Genomic DNA, 22117 nt, shown 5'->3' with positions numbered 1-22117 from the left:
TATGTGTTGACCATTGTGCAAGACATTGGAAAATACAAGGACAAAAATGAAATGGTCCCTGCCCTCAAGGAACTTGCCTTCTGACATAAACACATATAAATAGATGCAAAATATAGAGAGGGATAGGGTGTGCATCCATGATTATATTGGTTTTGGGAACTCTCAGGTGAGGAAACTCCTTCTCCTAGTGCAGGTCAGCATCTTCTCTGATATGTTACAGTCTTACTTCATATATAGAATGGGTATAATATTTTTTTGCTTTCTCAATGAGTCCAGTGAAGGAGAGGAAGAGAAAGAATTTGGAACTGAAAGTAAAACATTTGTAAATTTAAAAATTAAGGAAAATTTACTTTTAGATCTAGGAATTGCCTAGAGTCTAGAGCCCTAAGAGGTTAAGTGACTACCCCAGTTTGTGTTAGAGGTAAAGCTTGAACCCAGGTCTTCTTGTCTTTGGAATCATCTCTCTAGCTACTATGTCCCTTTGCCTCTTAATAGATTATGCATTACTAACCATGCCTATTTATAATTGGTTTTGTTTTTATTAGCTTCTCAATGGTGGGAGAGGAGGGAATGGAAGGAGATAATTTGGAACTGAAAATAAAATAAAAAAGGACTTAAAAATTATATTATTCCTTATACAAAATGTATGTAAAGTAAATACAAGGTAATATTTTTAGAGGGGGGGAAAGCCACTAGTACCTATGGGAATTAGGAAAGGCCTTAAGTAGAAGAGAGTATTTGAGGTGAGGTTTGAAGAAAATTAAGAATTCTGGGAGACAGAGGTGAGGAGAAAGTACATTTCATTATACACATTGGCTCCTGCTGGAGTTTTAATTGTCACTAATAAATGTGTTGATAGCACTGGAGGAAAAGGTGTCCCAAGATTAACAAGAAAACAACAGTAAGAATTTTTAAAGCACAGTGCCAGGCACTGTGCTAAGTGCTTTACAAACATTATCTCATTTGATCATCACAACAACCCTGGAAGGTAGGTACTATTATTCTCCCTATTTTATATATGAGGAAACTGAGGCAAACAGAGATGAAGTGATTTGCCCAGGGTCATGTAGTTAGTGAGGATCTGAAGCCAGATTTTAATTCAGGTCTTCTTGATTCCAACTCCAGGGCTCTATGTACCTACCTGACTCATTAAACTCAAAATAGAGTAAGAGATCTTTAGAAGAGAGCTGGGTGCCAAATGCTCTTGATATGGTGTTGAGATTTAATCTTTAAGGCCCCTTCCAGTTCTGATGGCCTTCTGTATAAAGTGGTGGGGCTGTTCATTTTATTTAACTCAATTCTACAAGCATTTATTAAATGCCTACTATGTGCTAAGAACTATGCTAGCTGCTAAGGATACACTGACAAATTAAAGTGGTGCCTTTCTTCAAGTAGTTTATACAGGCCCATAGGTTCAAAGCTAGAAGGGACCTTAGAGAGCATAGAATCCAATCCTTTAATTTTTTGGGGGGGGTTTAGTGAGGCAGTTGGGGTTAAGTGACTTGCCCAGGGTCACACAGCTAGTAAGTGTTAAGTGTCTGAGGCCGGATTTGAACTCAGGTACTCCTGACTCCAGGGCCAGTGCTCTATCCACTGCGCCACCTAGCTGCCCCCCAATCCTTTAATTTTACAGTTGAGGAAACTGAAGCATAGATAAGTTAAGTGACTTGTCCAGTGTCATATGGTAAATGTCTCTGGTGAGATCTGAACCCCAGGTCTTTCTAACTCCAAGCCTAGTCCCCTGTCTCCTCCTTTTCACAAAGCACAGCCTTGCATGGACTTGACCCAGCAGCCTTCTAGTTACAGCTGAATGCACAAACCAGTTACAGCAGGGATCTCTACTGCTTTCCCCCCAAACAGATATCCCAGACCTGAAGCAGCGGTTACAGGCTCTGAATCTGCTCATCTTGATTCTTCCTGAAGCGAACAGGAACACCTTAAAGGTAAGGCCACTAATCTCATTCCACTCCTCTCCCTAGGACTCATCATGTACTCTACCCCCCTACCCTGAACATCCCCAGATATATTATTGTTCCCTTTCCCCTCCGTCATCCTATTAGCCCTGGATCTGGCTCCACATCTGTTAGCACACATGCACTAAAGGTCAAGCTTTGTCCTTGGCCAGGACTAACAAAGGCACCATTGGCTAATGGAGTTACATCATGCTTTCACTGCACAGAGGAGTTACAGGAGACACGATTTGATCTGTAGTGTACCCAAGTCACTTAATATGCCATGTTGCAATGGGTTTTTACCTGATTCCCCAGGTGATTCTGGATCCATAGAGGCTAAGTCAGCAGGACCGAAGTCCTGGTGACCTTTCTCTAGTAGGAAAACTATCAGTTGCTCGATCAGTCCGAGGCTATGGGGAGCCTCCTTCAAGGACCAGCCTAACTAGGGCCAGAATGATTCAGCATCCCAAGATTAGTCACCACAAAAAGTACTAGGAAAACTGGAAGCCTGTGTGGCAGGAACTAAGTATAGACCAACACCTTACACCGTACACTGAGATAAGTTCAAAATTGGTACACGATTTAGACACATAAAGGGTGATACCATAAGCAAATTAGGAGAGGAAGGAATAGTTTACCTGTAAGATCTGTGGGGAAAGGAAGAATTTATAACCAAACAAGAGATAGAGAACATTAAAAGATGTAAAATAGATACTTTTGATTATATGAAATTAAAAGGGTTTTGTACAAACAAGATTGGTCACTAGGTGATGAATTTTTTTGGCCATAGCGATTCATGAAACTATCTATGAAGGTTTAGAGATGTTTCCCTCTGCACAGGAGGGAGGACACGACACCAATGAAAGCACAGAACTTGTCAAGTATGGAAGTCAATGCCATCATCACAACACTTGAGTTACCCTTCTCTCCTTTATTCAGAAGGAACTAAATGTTGTTGTAGGGATTCTCTTACTCATCTCATTTATGAGATGCTAGTAGGATGCTGTGGAAGTGAACGGTGGATTTGGGGTTAGATGACATAGGTTCAAATTATGCCTCTATGACTTGCTTCTCTACTAATTATGTGTCATCTCTAGGGGCCTTAGTTTCTTCATCTGTAAAATGAGAGGATTGAGGGGAGCAATTAGTGCTCAGCACAGTGCTTGGCCCATAATAAGTGTTTAATAAATGTTTATTGATTATTTATCGGGATAGAATCTGAGGTCCCTTCCAGTTCTAAAGCCACATTATCCCCAAGAAGTAGAGAGTAATGGTATGGAGAAGGGAATTCATTCCATTTTACAGAGGATCACATAGACCCAGAGAAGTCTAAGCAGCTTGCCCAAGCTCACACAGGAGGTTGGTGGCAGAAATGACTCTAGAACCCAGTTCTCTATAATTCCAGCCAGTACTCTTTTCTTTTTTGTTTTGTTTTGTTTTGGTGAGGCAGTTGGGGTTAAGTGACTTACCCAAGGTCACACAGCTAGTAAGTGTCACGTGTCTGAGGTCAGATTTGAACTCAGGTCGCCAGTATTCGTTTCATTCCCATAGATTACTGCTTTGGGTTCCTCTCAGAATTAGAACTGGAATACTCAATAGGAAGATGTGGAAAGTTCAGAGCCGAGAGCTGACTTTTTCTAATTCCTTCTCTCAGACATAGGATTTAGGACTAGAAGGGACCTGGAAGTCCCTGTAGTATGATGCCAGATTTTACAGAAGATACTAAAGCCTAGAAAAGGGAAGTGGCTAGCCTACGTGTACCTAGCTAGTTAAATGACAAAACTGGGGTTTAAACCCAGGTTCTCAGAGTTCAAATCCACTAGGCTTCCTATTACCAGGTATCATCTTTCCCTCCTTCCTTCTCTAGGCCCTGCTGGAATTTCTCAGGAAGGTAGTTGCCCGAGAGCAGAACAACAAAATGACTTTATGGAATGTTTCCATGGTGATGGCACCAAATCTCTTCATGCATAAAGGACAGCCTCACAGAATCCCAGAGGGAAAGGGAAAGCAGCTGGCCGAGGGGGCTGCCGATGTCGTCCGGGCCATGATCCATTACCAGGACCTTCTGTGGACTGTAAGTCGGCGGCTATAGGTTCTTACTGTATAGGCTTGGCGATAGGCATGGAGAAGGGGCTGGCTCTGTACTGACCCAGATGGTGACAGACCACAGAAAGTGGTTTTATGAAAGGGGAAAAAAACCCTTATAAATCATAAAAGTACTGTATAAATGCCATTATTATTATTATTATTGTGCTTCATCAAGCTGAATGAAAAAAAATTCAAGTTAAAAGGGTTATCATTACTTGGCTTTTGTTAATCAAGGTCTTAGAAAATGCATCTATTCAGGGATGATTATCTCTTTTTTTTTCTTTCTTTTTTTGGTGAGGCAATTGGGGTTGTGGTAAAATATGAAAGTTTTTAACAGTCGGTTAGGATAACTGAAAGACGCCAGTTTTTCAAGGACCACCCTTTTGGGGAGGAGATGAACAGTCCGCCTGCTGCGCATGTCAGACTGCCTGCCGGGTTTTTTGACTTCCGGGGTGGAGAGAACGAGAGGAGGCCTTTTGCCTGCTTGGCGGGACTCCTGACGGCGCGGCACAGACTCTCTCTCCAAAGGTGGCCCTTTTTCGGTTTGGTGAGTTTTTATAAGGAATATAGACTAAGCTTAGACTTAAGACGATTTGTATTGTGTTTCTACTTTCCTATCCTTCTAATCAACATCACCTTGTGACTATCATAACTATAAATAAAAAGGTCTATCTAGAAAACCAAAAGCTGCTTCCATTTACTAGTTTGGGAGATAAATTAAGGGAAAGGTTAAGTAGGGGAGATTTATGATCTAATATCCAATTTTAAATCTCACAGGGTTAAGTAACTTGCCCAGGGTCACACAGCTAGTAAGTGTCAAGTGTCTGAGGTCGGATTTGAACTCGGGTCCTCCTGAATCCAGGGCCGGTGCTCTATCCACTGCGCCACCTAGCTGCCCCATGATTATCTCTTTTATGAAATAATCCTTTTCTTTTCTTTCTTTTTTTTTTTTTTTTGTAGGGCAATGAGGGTTAAGTGACTTGCCTAGGGTCCCACAGTTAGTAAGTGTTAAATGTCTGAGGCCAGATTTGAATTCAGGTGCTCCTGAATCCAGGGCCGGTGCTTTATCCACTGTGCCACCTAGCTTCCCCTAATCCTTTGCTTTTCAAAAGGAGTCACCATAGTAACACAGTACTGAGCATATGGAGGCTGTTCAGTGTACTCTTATTGATTTGAATTGATCCCTTTAAATAAGAGCACCCCTTGAATATTTCAAATATGATTGTATTTGTGTGCATTATACACATTACTGTTATGACAAGTGAGGTGTGCCTGCCTGCATTTTGTACTTTTCACACTTAAAAACATGAGAGTTGCTGCTTGGAAATCAGCCTGGTGAATTTTATTGGAAGCTTTGCTGCCATAATGGAAGAAGCAGCATAGTTGAGTAAGAGGAGTACTGGATTTGGAGCCAGAGGTCCTAGATTCAAATCCTGACCCTGTCACTTAATATCTATATGACCTTGGGCAAGTCAGTTAAGCTTCCAAAGGCTCAGTTTCCTCATACATAAGATGAGGAGAATGGGATAGGAAGACTGGGCTTTAATCTCTCTTCCATCTTTTCAATGTATGGTCTTATGACCCTCTCCCCCAAAGGAATGATGGGTTCTGGGCCAGTCCTAATTCAGTCACCCAGGTAACCTTGTTCCCAGAGATACTTGGGGGTCACTCTGCTAGTGGTAAAATTGCTTGAACTGGGGCAGCTAGGTGGCGCAGTGGATAGAGCACCAGCTCTGGATTCAGGAGGACCTGAGTTCAAATCCGGCCTCAGACACTTAACACTTACTAGCTGTGTGACCCTGGGCAAGTCACTTAACGCCAATTGCCTCACCAAAAAAAATAATTGCTTGAACTGCTGTTGGTTTTGTTTGGTGTCAGGTCTCCTCCTTCTTGGTGGCCCAAGTCCGGAAACTGAATGAGAACAGCAGCTGGAGGCATCAGTTCTATGACAGACGGATCAAGAACTTCCTTAGGAAGATACACACGGACAAGGACAAGGCAAGCAAGACCCCTGAAGAGGTGAGTGTGTAGCTGTCACCCATTTTTAGTTTGATTTAGGAAATATTGAATGCCTGCTGTATACACTGTATTTTCACTGCTGTAGGCAACGGCAAAGTTCATTCCATAAAACTTGGTACCTGTCCCTGGGAAGCATATGTATAGTTTCATTGTTTAACAGATTCCATTACTCAGAATGGTGTTTGGGAGTTCAAATATCACCAGATACCAAAAGGACAAGGTTCAAAATTGAACTTCCTCACCAGGCATTAGGTTAGGAGTCACAGGATCTGAGTTTGAATTCTGACTCTGCCATTAATCACCTGGGCAAACTTGGGCAAATCAACTCACTTATCTGGGCTTCAGTTTCTTCACGTGTAAAAAGAAGGGATTGGACTAGATGGCTTCTCACGTCCCTCCTAACTTAAGAAATCTATGATCTCATCCCCATGGACTGGCCCAGCAATACCCCTGTCCTTATCTATGATGCTCAGGTTAAGTATTTCTAGTGGTCCTAGACAATGGGGTCTGATCTTGGAGATAAAAACAAATTCCTGCCATTTGTAAAGTCCTTCCCATCTCTCACTCTGGTGATCCTTTTGTGTCCTTTTTTCTGAGAGTCATAGAATCCCAGAGTTAGAAGGAAGAGAAGGGAATAGCATTTATATGGTATACACTACATGCCAGGCACTGCGCTAAGCACTGTTTACAAATATCTCATTTGATCCTCACAACAACCCCTGGGAGGTAGGTACTGTTATTATCCCTGTTTTATAGTTGGGGAAACTGAGGCATGCAGATGTCAAGTAATTTACTCCAGGTCACACAGCTAGGACATGTCTGAAGCTGAATTTGAACTCAGGTCTTCCTGATTCTAAGCCCAGGGCTCCATCCACTGAGCTACCAGCTACTTCTAGAGAAGGGATCTCAGAAACAGCTTTTTTTGGGGGGGGGGGCAGGGCAATGAGCGTTAAGTGACTTGCCCAGGGTCACACAGCTAGTAAGTGTCAAGTGTCTGAGGCCGGATTTGAACTCAGGTCCTCCTGAATCCAGGGCTGGTGCTTTATCCACTGTGACACCTAGCTGCCCCCCTCAGAAATAGCTCTTAACTCTACTCATAGCTAAAGAGAAATCCCCCTAGGGGATCCTAGATAAGTGACCCTCCAGACCCTTTTGAAAATCTCTAATGATGGAAAGCCCACTATTTTCCCCTCGAGGCACCTCGTTCCATTCTTGGAAGTTTTTCCACTCCTTTACAGACTGACTAAATCTGCTTCTCTACAATTCCCATTCATTGCTCTTTATTCTAACTCCTGGGACCAAGAAGAAAAAGTCTCCTGCCTTTTCCATATGGCAGCTCTTCATATATTTGAAGACATCTCTCATGTCCCCTCCCCCCCTCACCCTTTGTGACCTTAGGTAAGTCACTCTCCTTCTCTGGGTTTCAGCTTACTCTTCTGCAAAGTAAGAGGGTTGGACTAGCTTCCAGCTTTAAAACTTGTGACCTAACCATCCTTATCTGTGAACCTAATTCTCCTGGGAAAGCACCATGCTGCTGCAGACAGCCTTGTGATGAAGGGCAGGAAGAGGAGGGAATGAACACAGTATTTCACTATAGTACTCTTCTATGTTTAACTGGCAGTTTCTCTGGGAAGAAGAATTTCCTGTCGGTGGTCAGTCAGTAGATAAGATCTTGATTGGGTGATAAATTTGAATAGAGTGAACCACAAAGGAGGGAGGGCTGCTGAGTGATAACTCTAACCTTTGTGTAGGAGATGAAGGGAAATCCATTTGGATTCACACGGCTTGCCTTCCCCAGTCATTCAGCCTCAGACTAGTCATTTTTAAAAGGAGCCTATGCCACCTCTGAACACCTGGGGGCGCTCCAACTTTATTCCCAAATACTAACTGGGCTGGTGATTCAATTTGGCAGGGAGGTTGTTTTCATGTATTTATTTATGTCGACAGCTCTTAGTGCTGTGAAAAGACAGAGGCTGGCTGGCTGAGTGTGAGCCATTGTTTTCAACCTGGCTTCCTTGGCACCCAATCCTGGGCCTCCTTTGGGAGCTTTTTCCCAGGTGTCCCACCCTCCCCACTCTGCAGAATGGCTTAAGTCGGGGCCAGAGACCTCTGCTTCCTGACAGGGAGAGGCAGAGGGAGGTGTAGCCTCTGCCAGAAAACAAAGAGATCCAAAGCTTGGGCAGCCTTTTAACCATGAAGACGTTAGTCACCTCTCTGTTGAGTATGTTAGATGCTCTTTGGAGAGACCACGTACCACCAATATGCTGACCCTCATTCTGAATTCTTGAATGCACCAGTGACACTGTTCTTTGGTTAAAGCCCAATACAGAGAAGTGAATCAGTCCTATGTGACAATGTGTGTCTATGTGTCCATGCTTCTTTCTCCTTAGCAAGCTCGTGTGTGCTCATATTAGCCCTCTAAAGACCACTCTGGCAGCCAGATGGAGCAGTGCATAGAGTGCTGAGCCTGGAGTCAGGAACACCCATCTTCTTCACTTATTAGCTGTGTGACCCTGAGCAAGTCACTTAACCCTTAGTTTCCTCATCTGGTAAAATGAGCTGGAGGAGGAAATGGCAAATCACTCCAGTATCTTTGTCAAGAAAACCCCAAATGGGGTAATGAAGACTTAGAAACAACTGAACAATGAAAAAGGCCATTCCCTGTGTTCAAGTATTCTTAATTTTAACCTTCCTGAGTTCATCCAGTGTGTGTGCACACCTTTAGTGGTTCTTTATTACCTTTACAACAATATACACTCTCCCAAGCCTAGCTTTCATTCAAAGTCTTCCATATCCTAGCTTAACCTACCTTTCCAGCCTCATTTTGCAATATTTCCCTTTCATCTTTCCTCTCTCTTTGCAAGAAGTATCATTAAGTCTTCTCCAGTCTTGTCCTGGATTTTTGCAGCCTGTCCCCCATTCCCAGACCACATGCATTCTCTCCTCCTCTCTGCCTTTTGAATCTATTCTCATTTTTCAAGGCAGATGTCACTTTTCCACAAGTGACTGAATAAATGAAAAAGCATTTACTGAGCCTTTACTATGTGCTAAGCCTGGAGAATACAAATAGAAAAGTGAGATAGTTCCTGCTTTCAGGGAGCTCACATTTAATTGAGAGAGACGATACATATGAGAGAATTCGCCTGTAGAACTGATGGAAAAACCTTGGAAGTCCTAAGGGATCAGAAATAGTTCTCTTCCTCCTTAAATTTTCTTAGTGTGGGCAGCTAGGTGGCACAGTGGATAGAGCACTGGCCCTGGATTCAGGAAGACCTGAGTTCAAATCTAGCCTCAGACACTTGACACTGACTAGTTGTGTGACTCTGGGCAAGTCACTTAACCCTCATTGCCCCACAAAAAAAAATTCTTAGTGCACTTTGTATCTTTCCTTTCCCTCTATCTTATATCCTTGAGTGTGCTGGTAAATCTTTAAGAACCAGTTCTTTGCAGGGTGGGGTGGAAGATCTCTGCACATGACATACATTTAAATCTTCATTATTAACATTTTCTCTATAACTTTCTTGAGTTTGGGCAATCAATAAGACAATAAATCAAATTCTGAGTTGTAGCATTTGCCAGTTTCCAAGGTGCAGATGCTCACACTGAAAATTTAAAAATTGCCTAGTCATGTCCTACTCTCCATGACCCCATTTGGCGTTTTCTTGGCAAAGATACTGAAGTGGTTTGCCATTTCCTTTTCCATGTCATTTTATAGATGAGGAAACTGAAACAAACAGGGTGAAGTGATTTGCCCAGGGTCACATAGCTAGTAAGTGTCTGGGGCTGGATTTGAACTCAGGTCTTTCAGACTCCAGGCCTAGCACTCTAGCCACTGTGGTACCTTACTGCTGTCCCCTACACAAGGCCAATCCTTCTTCTCCCAGGGATTAGTGCCTTCTTTTCTGAAATTACTTTGTGTTTTTTTTTTTTGTTTGTTTGGGTTTTTTTGCGGGGCAATGGGGGGTTAAGTGACTTGCCCAGGGTCACACAGCTAGTAAGTGTCAAGTGTCTGAGGTCGGATTTGAACTCAGGTACTCCTGACTCCAGGGCTGGTGCTCTATCCATTGCACCACCTAGCTGCCCCTACTTTGTGTTTTTAAATATCTGTTTTGCATTTAGTTATATGTATACATGTAGCTTCCCCTGAGAGAATGTAAGGTCATGGAGTGCAAGGAGGGCTTTGTTTTTGCACAGTGCCTAGTATAGAGTAGGTGTTTAATAAACACTTATTGAATGAATGAATGATATAGACTCTGAAAGGCTGAACAGAGATGTGTAGAATTCAATTTGTACCTATTATATATTTTCAATGATCTCAAGCCATTCTTTTTATTATTATTTATTTCATTTAATATTCTTCTGGAGATACCCTATGGCTGTGAATCATGGGACACCACAATCTCAGACGAATCATAATTTGGGGTTATCCCAAGGTCAATGAGACTCTGCACACTGGGTACACATTACCAATGATGTCTCGTGAGGGATGACACGTGAGAAATGGCCTCAAAGACAGCACCGATGATGGGAAAGGGAGGTTGGGGTTGTTAATTAGCAAGACTGAGGGATAACAGGTGGGCAGACCAAGTGCTGCACTGGCACCCACAAAGTTCAAGTGAAGCCTGAACCCCTTTAGATTAACAACAGAAAAACAAGCAGACTCTTTAAAGGAGGTAGAATTTGAGATGGAATTTAAAGACTGAGTAGAAATTCAGTGGGTAAAAAGAACCAGATGGTGAAATGGCTTGCCTAAGGTCATACAGCTAGTAAGTATCTGAGGCTGGATTTGAACTCAGGAAGATGCGTCTTCTCGACTCTAGGCCTGATGTATCTGCAAGTCAGAGTGGAGTAGGAGAGATGAATGAAAATGAAAAATTATACTAGTTCCCACCCTCAAGGAACTTACCCTCCACTGGGGAGGATTCAACATGTGCATCTATAAATAAGATATAAACAGAGGTATGACAGCTTGGACAACGAGGTGGTGCAGTAGATAAAGGACCAGGCCTGGAGTCAGAAAGATTCATCTTCCTGGTTTAAAATCCAGCCTCAGACACTTATAAGCTATGTAACCCTGGGTAAGTCACTTCCCCCTCTTTGCCTTGGTTTCCTCATCTGTAAAATGAGCTGGAGAAGGAAATGGAAGACTACTCTAGTATCTTTGCCAAGAAAACCCCAAATGGACTCACAAAAAGTTGGACATGACTGAAATGACTGAACAACAAGGAAATGGCTCTTGGACAGAGCCTTGAAGGAAGCCAAGGTTTCTAAGAGTAGAGACAAGGAGGGGAGTGTATTCCAGGCATGGGGGACAAGAAGTGGAGAAAGGAGATGTAATGTTGAGCAGAAAATTGATCAGTTTGCCTGGAGTTTGTACACATCAAGTCCACAAGCATTTAAGTGCTTACTACCATGTGCCAGGCACTGTACTAAGTGCTAGGAATACAAATTCAAACAGAAGGAAAAACAGTCCCTCAAGGAGCTTACATTCTAATGGGAGAAGATAACCTAAAAGGAAGCTGAACAGGGGGTTTAGGGGATGATGAAGTACCTGGTGAGTTGGACATTGTAAAGCAAGTCCTGGAGAGTCCGAAGTGTAGCCTGGAGAGGAATGAAGACATAGCTGGTCTGGGCTTGTTGTTCAATTGTATCTAACTCTTTGTGCCCCCATGGACCATAGTGTCCATGGCTTTAGCAAAGATATCGAAGTGTTTTGCAATTTCCTTCTCCAGTGGATTAAGCCAAACAGAGGTTAAGTGACTTGCTCAGGGTCACACAGCTAGTAAGTGTCAGAGACTGGATTTGAACTCAGGTCTTCTTGACTCCAGGCCTAGACCTCTATCCACCGAGCCATCTAACTGGTCTTGGCATCTTCCTTAAAAAGGAGGATCTGGATAACTCTGAAGGACTTATGAAAAATGCAGTCCATCTCCAGAGAAAGAACTGATGGTATCTTAATACAAATTGAAGCATAATTTCTTTTAGTTCCTTTTTCTTAAATTTTTTTTGGTCTATTTTCTTTTACAACCTGACTAATATGAAACTGTCTTGCATGACTACACATGTATAATTTGTATTGAATTGCTTGCGTTCTTAAGGGGGCAGTGGGGAGGAAGGGAGGGAGGAAGAGAATTTGGAACACAAAGTTTTAAAAATTGACGTTGAAAATTGTTTTTACATGTAATTTGGGGAAAAAATTAAATTCTAAATAAATGGGAAAAAGGAAGATCTGGGAAGAATCAACCTATTAGAGGGAGAAAGGTCACCGGAGGGTACTTCCAGTGTGAGAAATCCAGAAGTGCAGTCATCTTGAAGGGTGAAGAGGTTTCTGGGGCATTGTAGAGAAAGTCTGGGAGAGTCAGGTGAGAGGAACTCTTCTAACAAGTCTCTTCATGTTTGTATATGCTTGTATCCATTCTTCATTCTTCAGCCCTCCAAAGTGGTGAAAATCCAGGCTGCTCTGATCCTGAAGGACTGTTTAGAGGTACACCTACACAACGGCACCAAAGCTGCTGATGTGCTCAAGCAGTTCCAAAGGCACCTCTGCTCCAACAGCTGGAATGTCATGAACACAGTCAGCGTAATCCAATGGTAACTCCTGCTTGGAAACTCAGGGGCCTAAACTAGTGAGCAGCCTGGCGATGATGGAAAGATGGTTGCATTCAGAATGAGTGCACCCTAGATTCAGAATTGCCTCTGCCTTTTAGCTTGACCCTACAAAAATTAGGCCCACAGGGGCAACTAGGTGGCACAGTGGATAGAGCACTGGCCCTGGAGTCAGGAGGACCTGAGTTCAGATCCGGCCTCAGACATTTGACAGTTACTAGCTGTGTGACCCTGGGCAAGTCACTTAACCCCCATTGCCCTGAAAAAAAAAAATTAGGCCCACAGCCTTGGTTGCTCTTAAGTTCTTTCTTCTAACCACTAGCACTTGGGTAAGTCGCTTCCCTTCTCTGGCCTTCAATTTTCCTTCTGTAAAATGAAAGGGTTAAGCTAGATGGTCTCCAAGTTCCCTTCCAGTTCTAAATGCTTTGGCAAGCAGAAAGAGCTCCGGACTTGGAGCCAGAGGGCCTAGTTATCACATCCCTAGATTTAAATTCCAGAGTCACTTAACTATCTGTGTGACCTTGTACAAGTCACTTCTCTATATGCCTCAGTTTCCTCCTCTGTAAAATAAAGAGTATTGGACTAGATGATCTCTAAGGTTTCTTTCAACTTCAGTTTCTGATGCCATAATGATATCATAGCACGAACTTTAACATTAAATACTAGTTCACTTGCCCCCAGACACCCTTAAAGAGGCATGGTAGGGTGACTTGGTCTAAGAAGAAAGAATGCCTTGCCCCTCAGAGAAAAAAAAGCCAATTTCAGCAGTGTATGGGTAATGTTTTGAAGGGCAGCTGACCGGTTATATCCTTTGCTCTCAAATCCTACTCATGCCTTGGCATTGGAGGGGAGAGATTTTTTTGTGGAAGAACAGGATAATAATGATTTCCATTTCTATAGTGCTTTTTATTGTACATAGTCTATAATTACAAAGTGCTTCTTCCCTAATCATCTTGTTCATAGCAGGCAGGATCCTAGCAGAAAGTAAGCCCCAGAACCAAGTGCCTTTGAAGTCTGTCAGGAAGTGCTTCCCTGTTGGCAACAGAGGAAGCAGAGGTTCAAGTTCAGTCCCTCAGGTGACTTTGTGGTGCTAGTAAGAGGCTGTGCTCTTGCTTAGTGCCAACTTTGTTGACAGGATGAATACCACCTACTCACACAAAAATGAAATAGGCTTCCAGAATCTCATTGCTGAAAAGAAACTTCAAGGTATCTGAGTCCCATTTTATTCATTTTGCACATATAGAACTCACATCTCAAAGAAGGGAAGGGACTTTCCCAAGGTCATATAGGAAGTACAGTGTTCTTGCTCCCAGATCCTTGATGCAAATTTAGACTTACTGTTAACTATTAAGGTTTTTTTTCTTATCAATAGTATTAAGTTCATATGTCATAGGGTTTAGAACCAGAAGGGACCTTCTAACTAATTTAGTCCAAGCACTTCATTTTAGAGATACAGAAACTACAGCCTGAGAGGGAAAATGATTTGTCCAAGGTAACAAAGTAGTATATAACAAAAGGTCAGATTCAAACTCAGTTAAAATAACACAGAGCTCAAATTCTCCTGTAACAAGTATTATCTGAAGGAAAAATGGAACAGACACAAAGTCCCAGCCCTCCCTACGTTATGGCCCCTGTGCCCACCCCTTGCCAGGAAGGAAAGAAAGGCCTACAGTTGAATCCCATTTTCATATCTCCTGGCAACAATCTCCTTTTCATATGTCCTATACCGGGGCTTTGACCAGGCTACTCTTTTGGTTGTTGATCTGAGTTAGTTTACTGCAGGCCTCTCTATATGTTGTGCATGAGTCAAATCAATTTAGTTATATTCTTTTTTGTGTGTGTGAGGTAATTGGGGTTAAGTGACTTGCCCAGGGTCACACAGCTAGTAAGTGTCAAGTGTCAAGTGTCTGAGACTGGATTTGAACTCAGGTCCTCCTGACTCCAGGGCTGGTACTCCATCTATTGCACCACATAGATGCCCCTGTTTAGTTATATTCTTTGCCCCACCTTGTCAAGACCTGGCAACCAGTCCTGTTACATGCCTTTGTGCCTTTCCCTGACCAGACCATGATATCTAGAGCTGGAAAGGGTCTTAGAGATCACTCCATTTTACAAAGGAGAAAACCAAAGCTGAGAGTGGGTAAAGGACTTGGCCAAGATTACACCTAAGAGATCAGTGGGGCCTGCACTACCAGGTGTGGAGTCTCTAAAGAGTCCCTCACCCATGCTGGTGAAGTTTTGTGGAGTTAGTAGAATTTCGAGTCAAAAAACCTGACTCCCAGTCCCAGCTTCCTAGTTAGATACATAACCGAAGGCAAGTCATTTAATGGTGCTTGAACCTCAACTAACTCATCTATAAAATGAAGAGTTTGGACTTAAATGGTCTCTGAGGTCCCTTTTGGGTCTCTTTGCTCTTAGGATCCTTGATCTCAGGTGAAATTGAGGCAATAATCACTTCCTTACTTGTCTCATAGGGGGGTTGTTTGAAAAAGGCTATGTAAACCTTAAAGCCCCATTGAAATGAGAGCTTGTGTCATTAAGAATGTCTTGGCTGGGGCAGCTAGATGACACAATAAAGCACCAGCTCTGGACTCAGGAGGACCTGAGTTCAAATCCAGCCTCAGACACTTGACACCTACTAGCTGTGTGACTCTGGGCAAGTCACTTAACCCTCATTGCCCTGAAAAAAGAATGCCTTGGCTGCCTTTGGGCCATCCTCACTAACATATGTCTCTTCTTCTGTATCCTACAGTAACGGGCCTATTGAATCATCAAACCTACTCCTCTATGAAGTCGGTGGGAACATAAGTAAGTTTGTCTTTGAGCCTTTCAGACAATCACTTTGGCAGTGATCTGCATCCACCAGTCATTCTCTCTTTGAGTGAGACACATCTATGAAGGCAATCAGAGAGAGGAAGGCTTCTTGATTGTGGGATTTCACTCACTCACTCACTCATTCATTCATTAGTTCATCAGCTCAGTATTCAATCACCTACTATCTAGGCCTTTTGGTTAAGACTGTGGGGAAAACCAAATGTAGCTCAGTGAAAAGAGTGCTGAATTAGAAATTAAATGACATAGGGACGGTTGAAGAAAAGATAATATTAATACTGTTGCTGTACTCGATTTTTAGACTCAACTCTTCCAGAAACAATTTTATTGAATATTGTTCATTTCACTAAACATTTATTAAGTATCTACTATGTGCCAGGCACTATTCTAAGTGCTGGGGATACGATTAAGAAAAAGAAAGGCAGTCCCTGCCCTTGAGGAACTTATAATCTAATGGGACTAAGACAACAAACAAAAAGAGGCAGTAAAATGGGGGTCAGGGAGAGACAGGGACACCAAGGGGCTACTGATGAAGGGGCATCTTGTTCCATGTACTTGAAACCAGACAGAGAAGTAGATGCACAGTGTAGTGAGCTGAGTGTCCCAACTTCTGCCATGTATAAAGAAAGGCATAGTCCCCCTTGTCCTCTGGCATGACTCTCTACCCCAAGATGATTATAGGAAGTATTATAGGAATCCCAAAGAAGTAAATCATTTGGCTTATGCTTCCAGAATAATCAAGTTCCATTCCCTCCTGGACCACTCCTCTTACTCCAGTAGTAAACAAAGGGACCTTCTTCCTGGATATAGTTCAGTATCCTTTCTCTAGAGAAAAGAGTAGTTCTTGGCACTAGTCACTTCACTGTTGTTGAGTAAGTAAACAGTGATGTAAACTAGAAAAGAGTTACTCTTGGTTAAAAAATTGTGTCCTGTCCTTTTTCTATTTCTCAATGAAGAGTCCTTTTTGGCTCTGAGCTGCCTTTCCAAGGGGCTTTTCCAAGGTTTTTAAAAGGGGCTTTAGGGGCAGCTAGGTGGCACGGTGGATAGAACACCGGCCCTGGATTCAGGAGGACCTGAGTTCAAATCACCCCGTCAAAACATGGCGTTCTTCCCCCCGCCTTTCCTCCTGTTCCTCTTTCTCTTCCTTCTACTTCTTCCTCTTCTTTTTCTTACTCTTCCCAACTCTGATGCTAATTAGTTGTGTGACTTTGAACAAGTCATTCCTTTCTCTGACCCTCACTTATACAATAAAAATTTTCATTACATGGGGAAAGGTCTTTGAAAACTTTAAAACCATGTGTAAATGTGGTCTTTCTCTGCCTTCTCTTCCTGTTGTTATTTTTCCACTTCCTCTTCTCCATCCTCTTTTTTTCTTCTTTGCTGTTCTTCTCAGGTCTGATACATACTAGTTGTATGACTTTGGAGAAGTCATTTTTACTAATCTGGCCTTTAGCTTCTTCACCTATACAATAAAGACTTGTATCACCTAAGGACATTGTCTTTGAAATTGTCTTTATCTTCTTTCTCTTCCTCTTCTTCCTCTTCCTGTTGTTGTTTTTCCTCTGCCTCCTCCATTTCCACAGGCACCGATGGGTATTTTTCAATTGTCCCTTTTCTCCACAGGTGAACATTGCCTGGATCCAGACACCTACCTCTTAGACCTGTATCACACCAACCCCCATGGGGAGTGGGTCATCAAACAGAGCCCTACCTTATCTCGAACACTTTAGGAAAGTTACCAAGGTAGGCGGTATCTTTTGTACTTTAGTCTTGAGGAAAGATAAACAGCCACATCTAAGGTGGCAGGGGGTCCTTATTTCCCACTGAGAACTGCTTTTACTCCCTTGATGGGGAGCCTCCGTGGCCTTAGGTGGAGAAGATTTCAACATAATATTATGAAGGTTGAATGAGATCCAGTTCAAGGTCCCTTCCAATTTGCAATGCCTCTGAAACCTTGATTTCTTAGGACCCAGCTTAGACTGAAAAATAGAAGCATTAAGGGCCAGAACATTGCTGTCTTTAAGCATCTCAAAGGCTGCCATGAAGACAAGGGATTAGACTGGTTTTACCTAGTCCTGGCAGAGAACTAGAACCACAGTCTCCCAGCTGAAAGGAACCTCATACAACATTGATCTAATTCAAGTCTAATTTGTAAGAGCAAGAATCTCCTTTACATCATTGGTGTCAAACTCTGACTTAGAAAACCACAAATTAACATTACCAATGTTGTACTGCATTTTTGTTTATTTTGTTAAACATTTTTCCAATTACATTTTTTTTTAGTGAGGCAATTGGAGTTAAGTGACTTGCCCAGGGTCACACAGCTAGTAAATGTTAAGTGTCTGAGGCTGGATTTGAACTCAGGTACTCCTGACTCCAGGGCCGGTGCTCTATCCACTGTGCCACCTAGCTGCCCCGACCAATTACATTTTAATATGGTTCCCTCTTGAGAGTTTTATGGACCGTGAGTTGGACACCTCTGTCTACAACATCCCTGAGAAGTGGTCATCTAGCCTTTTAATTAATGGCTTCCAGTGATGGGGAACTCACTACCTACTGGGGCCATTCTTTATATTTTGGGCTAGGAAGTCATCCTTTATAACAAGCCTTTTGGAAATGTCTCCCCATGGCTTCAAGTTATGTTCTCCTGAGCCAAAAAAATCCTAATCCTTCTTCCTCATGATAATTTTTCAAATACTTAAATCTAGTGTTCTCTGCTAAATGTTTTATTTAAGTTAGACATACCTAGTTATTCAACTGATGCTGTTCTGGCATTCAGTCCCCTCAACCTTCTGTGTCCCCATCACTTGAAATGCTCAATTTTGTCAATGCCTTTCTTAAAATGGGGTACCTAGAATGGAATATGGTATTCTAGCTGTAGCCAGAAGGTCTTCGTGGTAGAAACTGCAGAGAAAGACTAAAAAATTAGGCTTGAGGGGCAGCTAGGTGACGTAGTGGATAGAGCACCGGCCCTGGAGTCAGGAGTACCTGAGTTCAAATCTGGCCTTAGACACTTAACACTTACTAGCTGTGTGACCCTGGGCAAGTCACTTAACTCCAACTGCCTCACTTAAAAAAAAAATTAGGCTTGATAGGAAGAAAAACTGCCTGACAATCAAAGGTGTCTAAAAGTTGGGATGGGAGGCATGTTTCCCCATTACTGTAGCATATCCTGACTGATCACTTGTCAGAACTGCAGTGGAGGGAATTCTTCCTTAGATTCCAATTGGGCTAGCTGACTTCTGAGGCCCTTTTTGATTCTATGGTTGCTAAGGTTTGCTGTATTTTATTCAATTTCTGCCCTAGGGTCAGAAAGAAAGAAGAGCAGCAGGAAGAATTTTTTTTCCTTTTGAGCATCTCTGTGCCATTTCCTTCATCCAGTGCCTTTATCGGGGAGGTGTGCAGAATTCAACCTGAAGGTGGGCAGAGATGTGGAAGCCACAGATCACTTCATGTTCCAAAGAATCCAGCTGATCAACAGCATAGTGCCTACCATTAGTGATGTATGAATAACCCATCTAGGTGGGCAGACATTCTCCTACAAATCATTCCAGCCAATGGTTGCCCAGAAACCAACCTGGCAGTGAAATCCTTGCCTATTCTTGGGCAGTGACTCATGGTAGAAGGAGAGAAAACAGGGTTCTAGAAACTAATTCTGAAAGAAGTGTGCAACTGAGAAAGGCATTCCCATTGTGAAAAACTTTGTGGCTACCAGTCAAGAGATCAGCTCCCTCATGTTTTCTGCTACTCACATAGTTCTCTACTCTGTGCAGAGAAGAAATACTGCTTCTCAGGGATGCAGTAGACTCTTTCCCAGGCAAGAGAGCTCAATCCGCCCATCCAGCCACCCATCCATCCACCCATCCACCCATCCATCCATCCATCCATCCTGCCCTCAAGGACCTTACATTCTACTGGAAGATCCTCTCCAAGATGGAGGATGTGGACTGTTACCCTAGTCACTCACTTCCTCAGCTGCCTACTCTGACTTTCCAAAGTGATTTTGTCCTTCTTATTCACGAGACTATGGAGTTGCTGCCCTCAGAGTCCACCATTGGTCATTTTCCAGAAATCAAGCTGAGTGTTAGGGGTCGTTGAAGATGTATTTTGACCCTTTTTTGCCAGTTCAATGACCCAGTATTACTTCTTGCTTCAGAAGCATCCAGTGTCTTAACTTTTAAAAATGTGTCTGGTATGAAGTCTGATAACCCCATTGGAAATCCCTGCTCCATATCTGAGATTTGCTGATAGAAGAGTTCCTAGGGAATCTTTCCTACTCTGACTCCACTGATGACACTGATGACACTCGGAGATGTCCTGTGCCCCGAGCCACATTGCTGTCTCCTTCCCTTGGGTTTCATTATTGTCTTGGAGATGTGATCTTTGTCTCCAAACCATGTACATGTTGATAGTTAAATGCATCTTGCAGAATGTAGAGAATGAAGCAAAGCCAGGCAGTTGTATTGCCTGGGGGATGAGATCTTCACGCCTTTCTGATATGGTTGAAAAAGTCAAAGTAGCCACAATTACAATCCTGACTCTGGCTATCTCCCAGATAGAAGTGGAGACTTTGCCCATGTCAGGGACAATAAAAGCACCCCATCTTCCCAAGCACAGTTTTGGGGGGGCAGGACCCCACTGTCCCCCTCCACTGTCCTCAGATTTGGCTGGAGTTGTATCTGTGCCTGAATACCCTGGCCTGTAGCCATGATCAGGGAGGCAAAGAGGAGATACTGTTCTCTGACCTGAGTTTATACAGTTGCAACAACCCACACTTTGGTGAGAGGCAAGAAGTAGCAGCTTGGCCAGAGACCAAAACAACAAGAATGGGTAGGGTGCAGCCCTGTGCCCTAGGGTTTCCTCCTGCATGGCCCCATTTACCAGAACAGAATGGACTTCTGACTTTTCCTCCTGGCTCCTTGAGCGTCTCCGATGCCTTCTAATTCCTCTGCCTCCTCCCCATTGTGGATCAGTGCTTCTTGCTCCAGACATCCTAGTGTCCATGTGCTGTGATCTTGCCATACTGAGAATCCATTTGGTACTTCTGGGCCTCCATGAGTTTTATCACCATACTTTGGGTTTAATTGTAGATTGTGGCCTATAGAGATGGGAGCACAGAAGTCCAGTAGCTCAGTAAAGAGGCCAAGTTTTTTTTCAGGGAAATTGCTGTGAATTTGACATGTAATAATGATGCAGTTAGCTGGCCTGGAATTTGAGACCCATGCTACCTTTGGCGGGTCCCTTAACCTCTCTGGGTCTCAATTCTTCCTTTGTAAATGGAGTTTGGGTGGGGTAGGGGTGGTGCTAGATGATCTTTGAGGTCCCTTGCAACCTTCCCTTGACTTCAAATCATGGAGCAAAGATAGCGTCCATTCTTGGGACTGCATTTAGATTGAAGGGAAAGGTGGTGCCAGCATTGTCAGCAGAGACAGTGGTCATAGGACTGTAAGATTTGGTGCTGAAAGGGACCTTAGAGATCATTCCATCCATGGGCTTCATTTTTTATAAATGAAGAAACAGAAGCGCAGAAAAGTGACGTGACTTGCCCAGGCTTGCAGAGCCAAGATTCACACCCAGGTCTTGTGATTCCAGACCCTAGGGGCTCTTTCCATGACCTCACACAGGTGTTCCCGCCATCTTTTATTTCCTTGCTTGGCAGAGGAGAAGAAAATGAAGAGGTTAAAACACCACAAATTCTTGGTTTTAAATATTAAATTTATTATCTTTTCCTTTTTTAAAGTTATATTTAAAATTAGTTTCAATAATAAAGATATGAAAAAGTTTCAGTCTTTTCAGTTTTATGTCTTTCAAGATTTCTCCCTCCCCCTCCAACTTTCAGTGGGTGACACATGTCCTAGGGAGTAGTCCAGTAAGTTTAAATGAAAGATGCTTTTTGATGCTATTCAATTGATTTATACTAAAGTATTTAAGCAACACATTTCACCTAAGATGACTTAGTTACCATGTAATGAATTCAGAAAAGAGGCACCATAGTCTTATCCTGTCTGTGCTGTTTAAGATTTATGAGGCATTGTGTGTAGTGGTATGAACACTGAGCTAGACCTCAGGACACCTGAGTTCTAGACCTTATTCTGCCTTTAACTTTCTGTGTGAACCTGGACAGATCATTCAGCCTCAAATGAGATATTTGTAAAGTGCTTAACATAGTGCCTGGCACTTAGTAGACACTTAATAAATAAATGCTTATTCTTTTCCCTCTCTGGGTTTCTGTTTCTTGGAATTGGGTCAAATTCAGTTCAATTCAGCAAACATTTATTTAGCGCCTACCTGGTGCAAGACATTGAGGCAGCTAGGTGACTCAATGGATAGTGCACTAGGCCTGGAGTCAGGAAAATCTGTGTTCAAATACAGCCTCAGACACTTACTAGCTGTGTGACCCTGGGCAAGTCACTTAATCTCTATTTTCCAGGGTTCCTCATCTGTAAAATGGAGACACATGGGAGGAGGAAGTGGCAACCCATTCTGCTGTTTGCCAGGAAAGCATGGGCATATAGATTCAGACATAACTGAACAACAATAAAGGTACAAGACATTGTTAGGCACTGGAGATAGAAAGATAAAAACTAAGAGTCACTACTTTAAGGGGCTTTGTTTACATT

The 22117-nt window shown here is 42.8% G+C and overlaps 1 protein-coding gene across 1 annotated transcript in view; it reads left to right on the top strand.

The window, feature by feature from the left end:
- ARHGAP40 (Rho GTPase activating protein 40) overlaps positions 1-21182 on the top strand; it is an 83639-nt gene extending 62457 nt beyond the window's left edge. The window contains exons 10-16 of the mRNA XM_043986396.1: positions 1861-1943; positions 3820-4026; positions 5919-6059; positions 12490-12650; positions 15418-15473; positions 17121-17240; positions 18804-21182. Of these exons, the coding sequence (XP_043842331.1) occupies positions 1861-1943; positions 3820-4026; positions 5919-6059; positions 12490-12650; positions 15418-15473; positions 17121-17227 (755 nt within the window). The 3' untranslated portion in view covers positions 17228-17240; positions 18804-21182. The remainder of the gene's footprint in view (positions 1-1860; positions 1944-3819; positions 4027-5918; positions 6060-12489; positions 12651-15417; positions 15474-17120; positions 17241-18803) is intronic.
- Positions 21183-22117: the final 935 nt, after the last annotated feature.

The sequence above is a fragment of the Dromiciops gliroides genome, chromosome 2 (genome assembly GCF_019393635.1).
Source record: "Dromiciops gliroides isolate mDroGli1 chromosome 2, mDroGli1.pri, whole genome shotgun sequence".
In the NCBI taxonomy this organism is placed as follows: domain Eukaryota; kingdom Metazoa; phylum Chordata; class Mammalia; order Microbiotheria; family Microbiotheriidae; genus Dromiciops; species Dromiciops gliroides.
Note: the sequence above shows the minus strand (reverse complement) of the source record. Positions and strands in the feature narration are given on the sequence as shown.